At 47.8% G+C, this 16,114-nt stretch overlaps 1 protein-coding gene across 1 annotated transcript in view; it reads left to right on the forward strand.

The window, feature by feature from the left end:
* Positions 1 to 3,253: 3,253 nt before the first annotated feature.
* Positions 3,254 to 16,114, forward strand: part of LOC125538368 (disease resistance protein Pik-2-like) — a 28,333-nt gene continuing 15,472 nt past the window's right edge. Inside the window, exons 1-2 of the mRNA XM_048701626.1 lie at positions 3,254 to 4,110; positions 11,249 to 11,268. Of these exons, the coding sequence (XP_048557583.1) occupies positions 3,254 to 4,110; positions 11,249 to 11,268 (877 nt within the window). The remainder of the gene's footprint in view (positions 4,111 to 11,248; positions 11,269 to 16,114) is intronic.

The following is a 16,114-nucleotide window of genomic DNA, read 5'->3' on the forward strand; positions in this document are numbered from 1 at the left end:
GTGCTCATCCCACGTACGTACACCGTTTTCATTCCACAGCTGTAAAAGTTCTTCAACTAATGGCCTTAGGTACACATCAATTTCGTTGCCGGGTTGCTTAGGGCCTTGGATGAGAACTGGCATCATAATGAACTTCCGCTTCATGCACATCCAAGGAGGAAGGTTATACATACATAGAGTCACGGGCCAAGTGCTGTGATTGCTGCTCTGCTCCCCGAAAGGATTAATGCCATCCGCGCTTAAAGCAAACCATACATTCCTTGGGTCCTTTGCAAACTCATCCCAGTACTTTCTCTCGATTTTTCTCCACTGCGACCCGTCAGCGGGTGCTCTCAACTTCCCATCTTTCTTTCGTTTCTCACTGTGCCATTGCATCAACTTGGCATACTCTTCATTTCTGAACAGACGTTTCAACCGTGGTATTGTTGGAGCATACCACATCACCTTCGCAGGAACCCTCTTCCCTGGGGGGCTCGCCGTCAACATCACCAGGGTCATCTCGTCTGATCTTATACCGCAATGCACCGCATAACGGGCATGCGTTCAGATCCTTGTATGCACCGCAGTAGAGGATGCAGTCATTAGGGCATGCATGTATCTTCTCCACCTCCAATCCTAGAGGGCATACGACCTTCTTTGCTGCGTATGTACTGTCGGGCAATTCGTTATCCTTTGGAAGCTTCTTCTTCAATATTTTCAGTAGCTTCTCAAATCCTTTGTCAGCCACAGCATTCTCTGCCTTCCACTGCAGCAATTCCAGTACGGTACCGAGCTTTGTGTTGCCATCTTCGCAATTGGGGTATAACCCTTTTTTGTGATCCTCTAACATGCGATCGAACTTCAGCTTCTCCTTTTGACTTTCGCATTGCGTCCATGCATCGACAATGACTCGGCGGAGATCATCATCATCGGGCACATCGTCTGGTTTCTCTTGATCTTCAGCAGCTTCACCCGTTGCAGCATCATTGGGCACATCGTCTGGTTCCTCTTGATCTTCACCAACTCCCCCCTGCAGCATCACCGTATTCAGGGGCACATAGTTGTCATCGTAGTCTTCTTCTTCGCCGTCTTCCATCATAACCCCTATTTCTCCGTGCCTCGTCCAAACATTATAGTGTGGCATGAAACCCTTGTAAAGCAGGTGGGAGTGAAGGATTTTCCGGTTAGAGTAAGACCTCGTATTCCCACATTTAGTGCATGGACAACACATAAAACCATTCTGCTTGTTTGCCTCAGCCGCATCGAGAAACTCATGCACGCCCTTAATGTACTCGCGGGTGTGTCTGTCACCGTACATCCATTGCCGGTTCATCTGCGTGCATTATATATAATTAAGTGTCCAAATTAATAGAAGTTCATCATCACATTAAAACCAAAGTGCATACATAGTTCTCATCTAACAACATATAGCTCTCCAGAGCATCTAATTAATTAAACCATACATTGAAACTATGTAAAACATTTCAATGCGAAAACAAATGCGATCATAATCGCAACCAAGGTAACAATTGATCCAACAGCATAATGATACCAAGCCTCGGTATGAATGGCATATTTTCTAATCTTTCTAATCTTCAAGCGCATTGCATCCATCTTGATCTTGTGATCATCAACGACATCCGCAACATGCAAATCCAATATCATCTTCTCCTCCTCAATTTTTTTTTATTTTTTCCTTCAACAAATTGTTTTCTTCTTCAACTAAATTTAACCTCTCGACAATAGAGTCGGTTGGCATTTCCGATTCACATACATCCTAGATAAATAAAATCTATGTCACGTTGGTCGGCATAATTTTCATAAACCATAAATGAACCAATAGTTATAAAGATAATATACATACCACATCCGAATCATAGACATGACGAGGGCCGACGGGGGCGGATACCAAAACCATCGCACTATATAAGATGCAATAATAAATGTAAGAAAATGATACAAGTATCTATCTAAACATACAAGTAAGAATATTTTTCCTTTCAGAAAGAAGATAAGAACAAGAGGCTCACCACGGTGGTGTCGGTGATGAGATCGGCGCGGGTGATCGACGGCGGTGAAGACGGGGACGGAGCGTGACGGACCGCTAAATCTATACAAATCTCGAGAAAAATGGAGCTTGGAGGTCGAGCTTGGAGAGGAGAAAGCTTAAGTAGTGTGGCTCGGGCATTCCATCGAACACCTTGTGCGCATAGGAGGTGAGCTAGAGCACCACCAAGTCCTCTCCCCCTCGGCCAGAAAAAAACAAAGCAGTGTGCTCTGCTCTTACGGGAGAGGGTATATATAGGCACTTTATTGATCCCGGTTGGTGGCATGAACCGGGACTAAAGGGGAGCCTTTGGTCCCGGTTCAAGCCACCAACCGGGACCAATGATGGTGGGCCAGGAGCGAGGCCCATTGGTTCCGGTTCGTCCCACCAACCGGGACCAGAAGGTCCAGATGAACCGGGACCAATGGCCCACGTGGCCCGGCCGGCCCCCTAGGCTCACGAACCGAGACCAATGCCCCCATTGATCCCGGTTCTGAACTGAACCGGGACTAATGGGCTGACCCGGCCTGGACCAAAGCCCTGTTTTCTACTAGTGCCCTCTGCCCAGCCGCCCAGGTCTGTCTACAGCCACTACAGACTACACCACCACACCGATATCAGTGTTATCACACTATCTGTTGACGAAAGGTTTACTGACAGAAAATGGATGTTGCCTATACTTCTGCCAGGAAAGGTTTTCCATGACAGATTACATTATCAACAGGCAAGTCGGCAACTTACGAGGCAGTTCGCTTCGATGGCCAGCTAACATGCGTACTCTAGATATACTCCCTTCGTCTCGGAATATAAGATCTTAATATATGTGAGGGAGTAGTAAATATCTTCAGCTTTTCTCATTATTGCTCGAGGAATGCTCATGGTGCCTGCCATGGCATGGATCTAAGAGAAAAAAAAGAAGGATTTTTCTCTGAGTCGTCTTTGGACGCGAGGGCGAGGCTATATTTTACGTTTAGCGGTTGATCATGTGCAGTGTCCAGCTAGGCATGGCTGTTGGTGGTGCGAGCTTGTATATCATTGGTTGAGAGTGCTTTGCTCACCACCTTAATTACCTACTATATGTTCTTTGTCCTTAATAACACAAACCATGTTCCCCGTACCTGATAAATGAGCATCTGAAATAGCGAACCACACCACAAAACTGTGCATCTCCGATCCAGCCACTCACCCTTGGAGAGAGTCAAGAGAGCCAAGGGAGAGCGGGGGAGAATGGAGGGGACGACCCAGATTGTGTCCATCGTCGGGCAGCTGGTGGGGGAGGAGTACCGGCAGCTCCGCGATGTAGCCGGCCAGGTGGCTGAGCTCAGGGACGAGCTGGACACCATGAACGCCATCCTCCGCATGCTGTCCGATGCCGACGAGGGCGCCGTGGACCACTTCATCCGGGCGTGGATGAAGCAGGTTCGCGAGCTCGCCTACGACGCGGAGGACTGTGTTCACCTTTACATCCTCCGCATCCGGTGCCGGCCGAGAGACGGCTTCCTCGTCTGGTCCAAGCGCATCCTCACGACGCTCTTCCCTCGCCGTCGGCTGGCTCGTGAGATCCAGGAGCTCCGCGCCCGTGCCGTCGTGATCAGTGAGCGTCATGCGCGTTACGGCGTCAGCCGTAAGGCGCTGAGCCGCTCTACTTCTCCTTCTACCTCTGCGCCGGTGCTCCGCCATGCGCGCAGCCTGGCAGCAAACGACCGTGACCATCTCGTGGGCATCACGGAGCAGGCTAAGGAACTGGCCGCGATGGTTAAGGCTGTGATTAACAGTGAGCGTGACATGAAGCCCAAGGTGTTCTCCATCGTGGGGTTCGGAGGGCTCGGGAAGACTACGCTGGCCATGGAGGTGTGCCAGCAGCTGGAGGCGGACTTCCAACGCCAAGCACAAGTCTCCGTGTCCCAGGCGTTCCGCGGCACAAAGGATATGGAGGGACTGCTGAGGCGCATGCTTCGTCAAATCGTCAAGCCAAAAGTAGATAACGCGCAAGGCATCAAGGAAGAAGAACCCCTAGATGACATCGACAACAAGGATGAAGACGACCTCACTAACATGCTCAAGGAGCTTCTCAAGGACATGAGGTAAATACACTCACAAACTGCCTATATATATATATATATATATATAGATCTATCTGTTTGTGATTTTCTTTTTCTTTTTTGTTTGAATCTATCAGTCTGAGAATTTGTTAGTTCACAATCTTTTTTTTAGACACTCAGGAAGTTCCATGTTAATCAAGGAAGAAAAACAAAGGTGTAGTTAGATCTCAGTCAACTAAGATTTAACAAAGTTTTAGTCAAGCAACATAAAATACAAAAAGTATCTTTTTTTTTGCACGGATCTTCGGTAAAATCTCATGAATATAACATCAACAGAGGCTTGATTAAGTCTCACTCAACTGAGATTTAGCAATCCAAGCCAAACTCATTTGGTGGGATCTACATATAATTGCAATTAGATTACCCACACTAATTACCCTACAAGGGTATCGGTATTTTTAATTATCACGAGTCTGAGAATTTGTTAGTTCACAATCTTTTTTTTGCGAGAAAAATTTCTAATCTATGCATCAATCATGACAGTACATAGAACAGTAGAGGTAAAGAAAAAATTACAACCAAGTCCATGGACCATCTAGTTACGACTACAAGCGCTGGAGTGAGCTGAAGGCGTCGTGCCCTCATCGCCCCTCCCTCACTGGAGCTGGACAAACCTTGTTGTAACTTGTAATAGACCATCAGAAAGTCGTTGAGCTAAGGCCCCAAAGTACCAACGCACCACAGGAACAACCATTGCCGATGAAGAGACTTGTAGAACGGAAAGATCAAACCTGTAACTACATGAAAGAAGATAAAAAAACTGGATCCAAATAGATCCGCTGAAGACAAGCACCGATCGAATTCCGCGACATCCGATGGAGACATATTTTAACACATCCTCCGACGATGCTATTCGCACCATCGAGGCGGGGATAGGATGTGGAGACACAGCCCTAACCAAGACGTTCAACCTAACAAAAATTAGAACAAGATCCCTCCCGCTGACGGGGGGGCCGAGATCCTCTGCACCTCCACGGCCCAAAGGCCGTCGGAGGTAGGGCCGACGGTAGGAGGATGTGAGACGCAAAACCGTTGGGTTCTAGCTATGAGACATCCTTTGTTTATTTCTTTTTTGTAGTTTATGTTCCACTTATATACAACGAGTTTCTACCATTTTTCGCAATCCTACCTGATGAAGGTATGTACCTAGGGTAGGGTCATGGACCTGTCCTAACTGCCCTACCCAAGGACATCTCTAGAAGAAATCACCTTTCAATCGACTTGGAGGTGTTCCACTCGACAGACTCGAAGACACTCGACCAAGAAGCAATCACTCGACCAAGATCCAACCACTCGACGGCCAGGAGACCTAAAGTCACTCCGCACACTAATTGTCGGTCATTAAGTAGCTTTTATGGTCATCATAGCACTTTATTAGGGGTGTTACCAGTAACGCCCGACCTTAATGTACTTAAAACCCTGCATAACTGAGGCCCAGAGGGGTCTGGCGAACTCTATATAAGCCACCCCCCTCCTCAGTGTAAAGGGTTCGCACCCCTGTGATTCATACACACATAATCCAGTCGACCGCCTCCGGGCTCCGAGACGTAGGGCTATTACTTCCTCCGAGAAGGGCCTGAACTCGTAAACCTCGTGTGCTTACAACTACTCCATAGCTAAGATCTTGCCTCTTCATACCTACCCCCTACATTACTGTCAGACTTAGAACCACGACAGTTGGCGCCCACCGTGGGGCTGGTGTCTTAGCGATTTGTTGGAGGAGTTGCGATCTTTTCCGATCCAAATCATCATGGTTTCTGGCGGAGTTTTGGTGGAGGGCCGCGAGATCCGTCTCGGCGCGCTCACGTTCATCGCCGACGACTCTGCTTGGCTTCAGGAGGCTCCGCTCGACGTCGACGCACTCCCTGTCCGCGGGGCAACGCACTTTCGCGCGTGCATCCGCGGCGTCCTCTTGCGGCAACCGTCGACCCATTATCGGTCGGCCCCTGTGTTGTCTTCCCTTCCCGTTTCCCGCCGGCGCAAGCGCTCCGGTCGGTCGAGACTTCAGCGGTGGGTGAGACACGCGGTGGCACGCCAGTCGGCCACCCCTCAAGTCGCGGCGATCGAGCCCGACGAATCCCTCTACGGCCTGTTCGACCTATCGACTGGCTCCGCAGAGACCGCATCCGAGTGCGACAGCAGTGATCCGGCGGCGGAGGTTCTGATGGTCGATGGACCGCGCAGTCCTCCCGGTTTTCCCCGCACTAATGGAGGCGCAGGTGGAGGCGACCCGTCGCATCCCCATGAGGAATATCTCCCCGAGCCTCTCACGTCGCTGCAGAGAGAAGAACTTCGTCGCCGGAACATGGATGCACCGCACACTCCTATCGTTGGAGAAACCCCCGAGGCTCGTGCCTTGGAAGACGCGCGCCTGGCAAACTTGGCTGAGCGCACTCGACTGGAGAACCTCCAGCGAGCACTCGACGAGCGTGTGCAACAACGGGTTCCAGAATCCAGTCGACGTCAGCTCTTTCCGCCCCCGCAGGTATATCAAACTCCGATTCAGAATTTAGCAGCTGCAGCCCGTATAGCAGAGTCGATTCAGCCTTCCCAGTCAGAGGCTGGCAAAGGCTTGCTGCAGATCAGAGCGTTACTCCGGGCAGCAGGAGACCAGAATTCCGCCGTTTCTCAGTCGCGGAACAGGATTCATAGAAGATCCATTGCTGCAGACACAGTCCAATCGGCTCATAGCCCAAAATCGCCCCAGAGGCGTGAGGGACGTGGGGACCGGCGTGACCAGTACGGAAACCGTGAGCAGTATGATCACCGATTCAATCGTGATGATCAACATCGAGTGACCACCCCTCCCCCGAGGAGTGGGTCGTATGTGCCTCGATAGCAGGATGACAGGCACCCTCATAGTGTTGGGAGAAGGATTCCAGTCGACCCCAGGGAACCAGGCTTTGATGCGAGATCCATTCTCGTTCAAGGTTTGGTCGACAGGAACAGAGCTCACCGAGAAGGTCACGACAGAGGCGCACCTACCAGCAGCAGAGTACATGTTTCGGGGCCAGAGTGCTTTAGTAGAGCCATCAGGGCCGCTGTGATTCCTCCCAACTTCAGGTTGGCGACTGGAGTCAGTAAGTTCACTGGTGAGTCCAAGCCCGACACTTGGCTTGAAGACTACCGAGTGGCTGTCCAGATTGGTGGTGGCAATGATGAAGTGGCCATGAAGCACCTGCCTCTCATGTTGGAGGGCTCGGCCAGAGCGTGGCTGAATCAGTTAGCACCCAGCAGCATTTACACTTGAGAAGATCTCGCCCGAGTGTTTGTCACCACATTTGAAGGAACATGCAAGCGACCGGCAGGGCTGACTAGGGATGGCAATGGGGACAATCCCCTATGGGGTTACCTACAACATCCCCATCCCCATCTATTCCCTATCATCCCATCCCCATCCCTGTTTACATGAGTGGGGATGAAATTTCCCCATACCCATTCCCCACTAGGGAACGGGGCCCCATTTGGGTCCCCATCCCCATAAAAAAATACACATATACATAATATGACACCCTATAATCAACATACATACATGGTATTGTCCTTGTCCTACTAATGCCTATCTAGGTCGTATTGACTTCTTGGTCATGGTGGCAGCTGAGGTGAGGATGTGAGATACATTTAAGGTTTTTTCAGAGCTTTTTTTGTTTTCGCAAGTTTGTTTGTGAATATTTTAAGGTTGACCGCAGTATCACAGTTACTAACCGGGTCCCCGATGGGTATTGGGTCTGGGGAATAGGATATCATCCCCATCCCCGTTGTACCCTATGGGGAATAAAATAGTTTGGTAAATATCTCCATGGGGATGTTTTTTGCCCATCCCCACACCCTAATAGATGAAATCCCCATGGGTTTGGCGGGTATGGGGCCCCGTTGCCATCCCTAGGGCTAACAGAACTGCGGTCTTGCGTGCAGAAGCCGAATGAAACTTTGAGGGATTACATCCAGAGATGGATCACGTTACATCACACGGTAGAGAATGTGCCTGATCACCAAGCAGTTTGTGCCTTCAAAGAAGGCGTCAAGTACAGAGAACTGAATCTGAAATTCGGTCGAACCGGAGACATGTCTCTGAATCAGATGATGGAGATTGCCACCAAGTACGCTAATGGTGAAGATGAGGATCGACTCCGGAGTGGCAAGCAAAAGTCAGTCGCCCAAGAAACCGGAGGAGGAAATTCCAATCGGAAACAGAAGCGGAAAGCCGAGCCAGCTGCTCCTGGGGAAGCCTTGGCTGTAACTCAAGGAAAGTTTAAGGGAAAACCCAAAGGGCCTTGGAACCCCAAGAAAGTTAAAGACCAAGACGGAAATGATGTGTTGGATTTGCCATGTCACATCCACACCAAGAAAGATGAAGAGGGTAAGCTCATTTACCCGAAACATACCACTCGACAGTGTCGGCTCTTGATCCAGCAGTTCCAGGGCAAACAGCCCAAAGATAAGGAAAAGGAGTCGGACAAAGTTGAGGACAAGGAAGATAGTGATGATGGATACCCCCAGGTCAATTCCACCTTGATGATTTTTGTTGATGTTGATAGCAAAAGTCGACTGAAAGTTATCAACCGTGAGGTGAATATGGTTGCTCCGGCGACACCCAGTTATCTGAAGTGGTCTCAGACTGCCATCACATTCGACCAGTCCGATCACCCAACGCACATTGCCACCCCTGGGAGGCAAGCTTTGGTGGTCGACCCAGTTGTTGAAGGCACTCGACTGACTAAAGTCTTGATGGATGGTGGCAGTGGTTTGAACATACTGTATGCTGAGACATTGAAAGGGATGGGCATTCCGATGTCCAGACTCAGTACCAGCAACATGAGTTTCCATGGAGTCATTCCTGGGAAGAAGGCTGAGTCACTCGGCCAAATTGCTCTTGATGTGGTTTTCGGTGATTCCAAGAATTACCGCAAAGAAAAGTTGACGTTCGAAGTCGTGGATTTCCAGAGTGCTTATCATGCTATTTTGGGCAGGCCAGCTTACGCACGCTTCATGGCTCGACCATGTTATGTGTATCTCAAATTGAAGATCCCTGGTCCCAAAGGTGTGATCACTGTTACGAGCAATCGAAAGAAAGCAGAAGAGTGTTTTCAGAAAGGCTCAAAGATCGCTGATGCTCAGATGGCAGTGGTGGAGCTACAGGAGTACCAGAAGACTGCAGACCCGAGTGATTTGTTGCGAGCCAAGAAGCCCGCTACAGAATCATCTTTTTAGTCGTCTGGCGAAACGAAGCCGGTTCACATTCACCCGACCGATCCCAGTGCTGCTCCGACTCATATCTCAACAACACTTGACTCAAAATAGGAAGAAGCGCCCATCCAGTTCCTCCGTGAGAACTGGGACATCTTCGCATGGAAGCCTTCTGACATGCCGGGTGTTCCCAGGGGGCTGGCTGAGCACCGCCTACGAGTCGACTCAAAAGTGAAACCCGTCAAAGAACATCTCTGACGGTCCACCGTCCAGAAGAGAAAGGCTATTGGTGAGGAGGTGGATCGGCTCTTAGCAGCGGAGTTCATCTGAGAGATTTACCACTCCGAGTGGCTCGCCAACGTTGTCATGGTCCCCAAGAAGGACAAGTCACTTCGCATGTGCATTGACTTTAAACATATCAATCGGGCCTGCCCGAAAGATCATTTTCCTCTCCCCCGCATCGACCAGATAGTCGACTCGACTGCGGGATGTGAGCGACTGCCTTTTTTAGACGCCTATTCCGGGTACCCTCAGATCCGTCTGTATGGACCTGACGAGATCAAAACAGCTTTCATCACTCCATTCGGGTGCTTCTGTTATGTTACCATGCCATTCGGTCTCAAGAATTCCGGAGCCATATTCATGAGGATGATTCAGAAGTGTTTGCTCACTCAAATCAGTCGGAATGTGGAAGCATACATGGATGATATGTTGGGGAACGTAGTAATTTCAAAAACTTTCCTACGCACACGCAAGATCATGGTGATGCATAGCAACGAGAGGGGAGAGTGTGATCTACGTACCCTTGTAGACCGACAGCGGAAGCGTTAGCACAACGCGGTTGATGTAGTCGTACGTCTTCACGGCCCGACCGATCAAGCACCGAAACTACGGCACCTCCGAGTTCTAGCACACATTCAGCTCGATGACGATCCCCCCGATCCAGCAAAGTGTCGGGGAAGAGTTCCGAGTCAGCACGACGGCGTGGTGACGATCTTGATGTACTACCGTCGCAGGGCTTCGCCTAAGCACCGCTACAATATTATCGAGGATTAATGGTGGAAGGGGGCACCGCACATCGGCTAAGAATCTGATCACGTGGATCAACTTGTGTGTGGGGTGCCCCCTGCCCCCGTATATAAAGGAGCAAGGGGGAGGCCGGCCGGCCCTTGTGGGCGCGCCAAGGAGGAGTAGGATTCCTACTCCTAGTTGGAGTAGGTTTCCACCTTTCCTAGTCCAACTAGGAGAAGGGGGGAAAGGGGGGAAGAGGGGAAGGAAGGGAGAGAGGGGCCGTGCCCCAAACCCCTTGTCCAATTCGGTCTGGGCTTGGGAGGGGCGCGCGCCACCTCCTGGTCCTTCCCACTAAGGCCCATTAAGGCCCATTGCTTCTTCCTCGTATTCCCGTAACTCCCCGGTACCTCTGAAAATACCCGAATCACTCAGAACCTTTCCGATGTCCGAATATAGTCGTCCAATATATCGATCTTTACGTCTCGACCATTTCGAGACTTCTCGTCATGTCCCCGATCTCATCCGGAACTCTGAACTCCTTCGGTACGTCAAAACATATAAACTCATAATGAAACTGTCATCGAAACCTTAAGCATGCGGACCCTACGGGTTCGAGAACAATGTAGACATGACCGAGACACGTCCCCGGTCAATAACCAATAGCGGAACCTGGATGCTCATATTGGCTCCCACATATTCTACGAAGATCTTTATCGGTCAGACCGCATAACAACATACGTTGTTCCCTTTGTCATCGGTATGTTACTTGCCCGAGATTCGATCGTCGGTATCTCAATACCTAGTTCAATCTCGTTACCGGCAAGTCTCTTTACTCATTTCGTAATACATCATCTCACAACTAACTCATTAGTTGCAATGCTTGCAAGGCTTATGTGACGTGCATTGCCGAGAGGGCCCGGAGATACCTCTCCGACAATCGGAGTGACAAATCCTAATCTCGAAATACGCCAACCCAACATGTACCTTTGGAGACACCTGTAGAGCTCCTTTATAATCACCCAATTACGTTGTGACGTTTGGTAGCACACAAAGTGTTCCTCCGGTAAACGGGAGTTGCATAATCTCATAGTCATAGGAACATGTATAAGTCATGAAGAAAGCAATAGCAACATACTAAACGATCGGGTGCTAAGCTAATGGAATGGGTCATGTCAATCACATCATTCTCCTAATGATGTGATCCCATTAATCAAATGACAACACATGTCTATGGTTAGGAAACATAACCATCTTCGATTAATGAGCTAGTCAAGTAGAGGCATACTAGTGACGTTTGGTTTGTCTATGTATTCACACAAGTATTATGTTTCCGGATAATACAATTCTAGCATGAATAATAAACATTTATCATGATATAAGGAAATAAAATAATAACAATATTAGTGCCTCTAGGGCATATTTCCTTCAGTCTCCCACTTGCACTAGAGTCAATAATCTAGATTACACAGTAATGATTCTAACACCCATGGAGCTTTGGTGCTGATCATGTTTTGCTCATGGAAGAGGCTTAGTCAACGGGTCTGCTATGTTCAGATCCGTATGTATCTTGCAAATCTCTATGTCTCCCACCTGGACTAGAACCCGGATGGAATTGAAGTGTCTCTTGATGTGCTTGGTTCTCTTGTGAAATCTGGATTCCTTTGCCAAGGCAATTGCACCAGTATTGTCACAAAAGATTTTCATTGGACCCGATGCACTAGGTATGACACCTAGATCGGATATGAACTCCTTCATCCAGACTCCTTCGTTTGCTGCTTCCGAAGCAGCTATGTACTCCGCTTCACATGTAGATCCCGCCACAACGCTTTGTTTAGAACTGCACCAACTGACAGCTCCACCGTTTAATGTAAACACGTATCCGGTTTGCGATTTAGAATCGTCCGGATAAGTGTCAAAGCTTGCATCAACGTAACCATTTACGATGAGCTCTTTGTCACCTCCATATATGAGAAACATATCCTTAGTCCTTTTTAGGTATTTCAGGATGTTCTTGACCGCTGTCCAGTGATCCACTCCTGGATTACTTTGGTACCTCCCTGCTAGACTTATAGCAAGACACACATCAGGTCTGGTACACAGCATTGCATACATGATAGAGCCTATGGCTGAAGCATAGGGAACATCTTTCATTTTCTCTCTATCTTCTGCATTGGTCGGGGATTGAGTCTTACTCAATTTCACACCTTGTAACACAGGCAAGAATCCTTTCTTTGCTTGATCCATTTTGAACTTCTTCAAAACTTTGTCAAGGTATGTGCTTTGTGAAAGTCCAATTAAGCGTCTTGATCTATCTCTATAGATCTTAATGCCCAATATGTAAGCAGCTTCACCGAGGTCTTTCATTGAAAAACTCTTATTCAAGTATCCTTTTATGCTATCCAGAAATTCTATATCATTTCCATTAGCAATATGTCATCTACATATAATATCAGAAATGCTACAGAGCTCCCACTCACTTTCTTGTAAATACAGGCTTCTCCAAAAGTTTGTACAAAACCAAATGCTTTGATCACACTATCAAAGCGTTTATTCCAACTCCGAGAGGCTTGCACCAGTCCATAAATGGATCGCTGGAGCTTGCACACTTTGTTAGCTCCCTTTGGATCGACAAAACCTTCCAGCTGCATCATATACAACTCTTCTTGCAGAAATCCATTCAGGAAAGCAGTTTTGACATCCATTTGCCAAATTTCATAATCATAAAATGTGGCAATTGCTAACATGATTCGGACAGACTTAAGCATCGCTACGGGTGAGAAGGTCTCATCATAGTCAATCCCTTGAACTTGCCAAAAACCTTTTGCGACAAGTCGAGCTTTGTAGAAAGTAACATTACCGTCAGCGTCAGTCTTCTTCTTGAAAATCCATTTATTCTCAATTGCTTGCCGATCATTGGGCAAGTCAACCAAAGTCCATACTTTGTTCTCATACATGGATCCCATCTCAGATTTCATGGCTTCAAGCTAGGGATGGCAACGGGGCCCCATACCCGCCAAACCCATGGGGATTTCATCTATTAGGGTGTGGGGATGGGCAAAAAACATCCCCATGGGGATATTTACCAAACTATTTTATTCCCCATAGGGTACAACGGGGATGGGGATGATATCCTATTCCCCAGACCCAATACCCATCGGGGACCCGGTTAGTAACTGTGATACTGCGGTCAACCTTAAAATATTCACAAACAAACTTGCGAAAACAAAAAAAGCTCTGAAAAAACCTTAAATGTATCTCACATCCTCACCTCAGCTGCCACCATGACCAAGAAGTCAATACGACCTAGATAGGCATTAGTAGGACAAGGACAACACCATGTATGTATGTTGATTATAGGGTGTCATATTATGTATATGTGTATTTGTTTATGGGGATGGGGACCCAATTCCCTAGTGGGGCATGGGTATGGGGAAATTTCATCCCCACTCACGTAAACGGGGATGGGGATGGGATGATAGGGAATAGATGGGGATGGGGATGTTGTAGGTAACCCCATAGGGGATTGTCCCCATTGCCATCCCTACTTCAAGCCATTTTGCGGAATCTGGGCTCACCATCGCTTCTTCATAGTTCTAGGTTCGTCATGATCTAGTAGCATGACTTCCAGAACAGGATTACCGTACCACTCTGGCGCGGATCGTACTCTCGTTGATCTACGAGGTTCAGTAGTATCTTGTTCTGAAGTTTCATGATCATTATCATTAGCTTCCTCACTAATTGGTGTAGGTGTCACAGAAACAGGTTTCTGTGATGTACTACTTTCCAATAAGGGAGCAGGTACAGTTACCTCGTCAAGTTCTACTTTCCTCCCACTCACTTCTTTCGAGAGAAACTCCTTCTCTAGAAAGTTTCCGAATTTAGCAACAAAAGTCTTGCCTTCGGATTTGTGATAGAAGGTGTATCCAATAGTTTCCTTTGGATATCCTATGAAGACACATTTCTCCGATTTGGGTTCGAGCTTATCAGGTTGAAGTTTTTTCACATAAGCATCGCAGCCCCAAACTTTCAGAAACGACAACTTTGGTTTCTTGCCAAACCATAGTTCATAAGGCATCGTTTCGACGGATTTTGATGGTGCCCTATTTAACGTGAATGCGGCCGTCTCTAGAGCATAATTTTTCTGTGCAGCAATGAGGATAAACCTCAGATCACGGATCCAATCCGCATCATTGCTACTAACATATTTCAACACAATTTTCTCTAGGAACATATCAAAAAATAAAGGGAAGCAACAACGCGAGCTATTGATCTACAACATAGATATGCTAATACTACCAGGACTAAGTTCATGATAAATTAAAGTTCAATTAATCATATTACTTAAGAACTCCCACTTAGATAGACATCCCTCTAATCCTCTAAGTGATCACGTGATCCAAATCAACTAAACCATGTCCGATCATCACGTGAGATGGAGCAGCTTCATTGGTGAACATCACTATGTTGATCATATCTACTATATGATTCACGCTCGACCTTTCAGTCTCCGTGTTCCGAGGCCATATCTGTATATGCTTGGCTCGTCAAGTATAACCTGAGTATTCCGCGTGTGCAACTGTTTTGCACCCGTTGTATTTGAACGTAGAGCCTATCACACCCAATCATCACGTGGTGTCTCAGCACGAAGAACTTTCGCAACGGTGCATACTCAGGGAGAACACTTCTTGATAATTAGTGAGAGATCATCTTAAAAAGCTACCATCAAACAAAGCAAGATAAGATGCATAAAAGATAAACATCACATGCAATCAATATAAGTGATATGACATGGCCATCATCATCTTGTGCTTGTGATCTCCATCTTTGAAGCACTGTCATGATCACCATCGTCACCGGCGCGACACCTTGATCACCATCGTAGCATCATTGTCGTCTCGCCAATCTTATGCTTCCACGACTATCGCTACCGTTTAGTGATAAAGTAAAGCATTACAGCATAATTGCATTGCATACAATAAAGCGACAACCATATGGCTCCTGCCAGTTGCCGATAACTTGGTTACAAAACATGATCATCTCATACAATAAAATTTAGCATCATGTCTTGACCATATCACATCACAACATGCCCTGCAAAAACAAGTTAGATGTCCTCTACTTTGTTGTTGCAAGTTTTACGTGGCTGCTACGGGCTTAAGCAAGAACCAATCTTACCTACGCATCAAAACCACAATGATAGTTTGTCAAGTTGATGCTGTTTTAACCTTCGCAAGGACTGGGCGTAGCCACACTCGGTTCAACTAAAGTTGGATAAACTGACACCCGCTAGCCACCTTTGTGCAAAGCACGTCGGGAGAACCTGTCTCGCGTAAGCGTACGCGTAATGTCGGTCCGGGCCGCTTCGTCCAACAATACCGCCGAACCAAAGTATGACATGCTGGTAAGCAGTATGACTTATATCGCCCACAACTCACTTGTGTTCTACTCGTGCATATAACATCAACACATAAACCTGGCTCTAACACCACTGTTGGGGAACGTAGTAATTTCAAAAAATTTCCTACGCACACGCAAGATCATGGTGATGCATAGCAACGAGAGGGGAGAGTGTGATCTACGTACCCTTGTAGACCGACAGCGGAAGCGTTAGCACAACGCGGTTGATGTAGTCGTACGTCTTCACGGCCCGACCGATCAAGCACCGAAACTACGGCACCTCCGAGTTCTAGCACACATTCAGCTCGATGACGATCCCCGGACTCCGACCGATCCAGCAAAGTGTCGGGGAAGAGTTCCGTCAGCACGACGGCGTGGTGACGATCTTGAT

Source organism: Triticum urartu, chromosome 2 (genome assembly GCF_003073215.2).
Source record: "Triticum urartu cultivar G1812 chromosome 2, Tu2.1, whole genome shotgun sequence".
Lineage (NCBI taxonomy): Eukaryota > Viridiplantae > Streptophyta > Magnoliopsida > Poales > Poaceae > Triticum > Triticum urartu.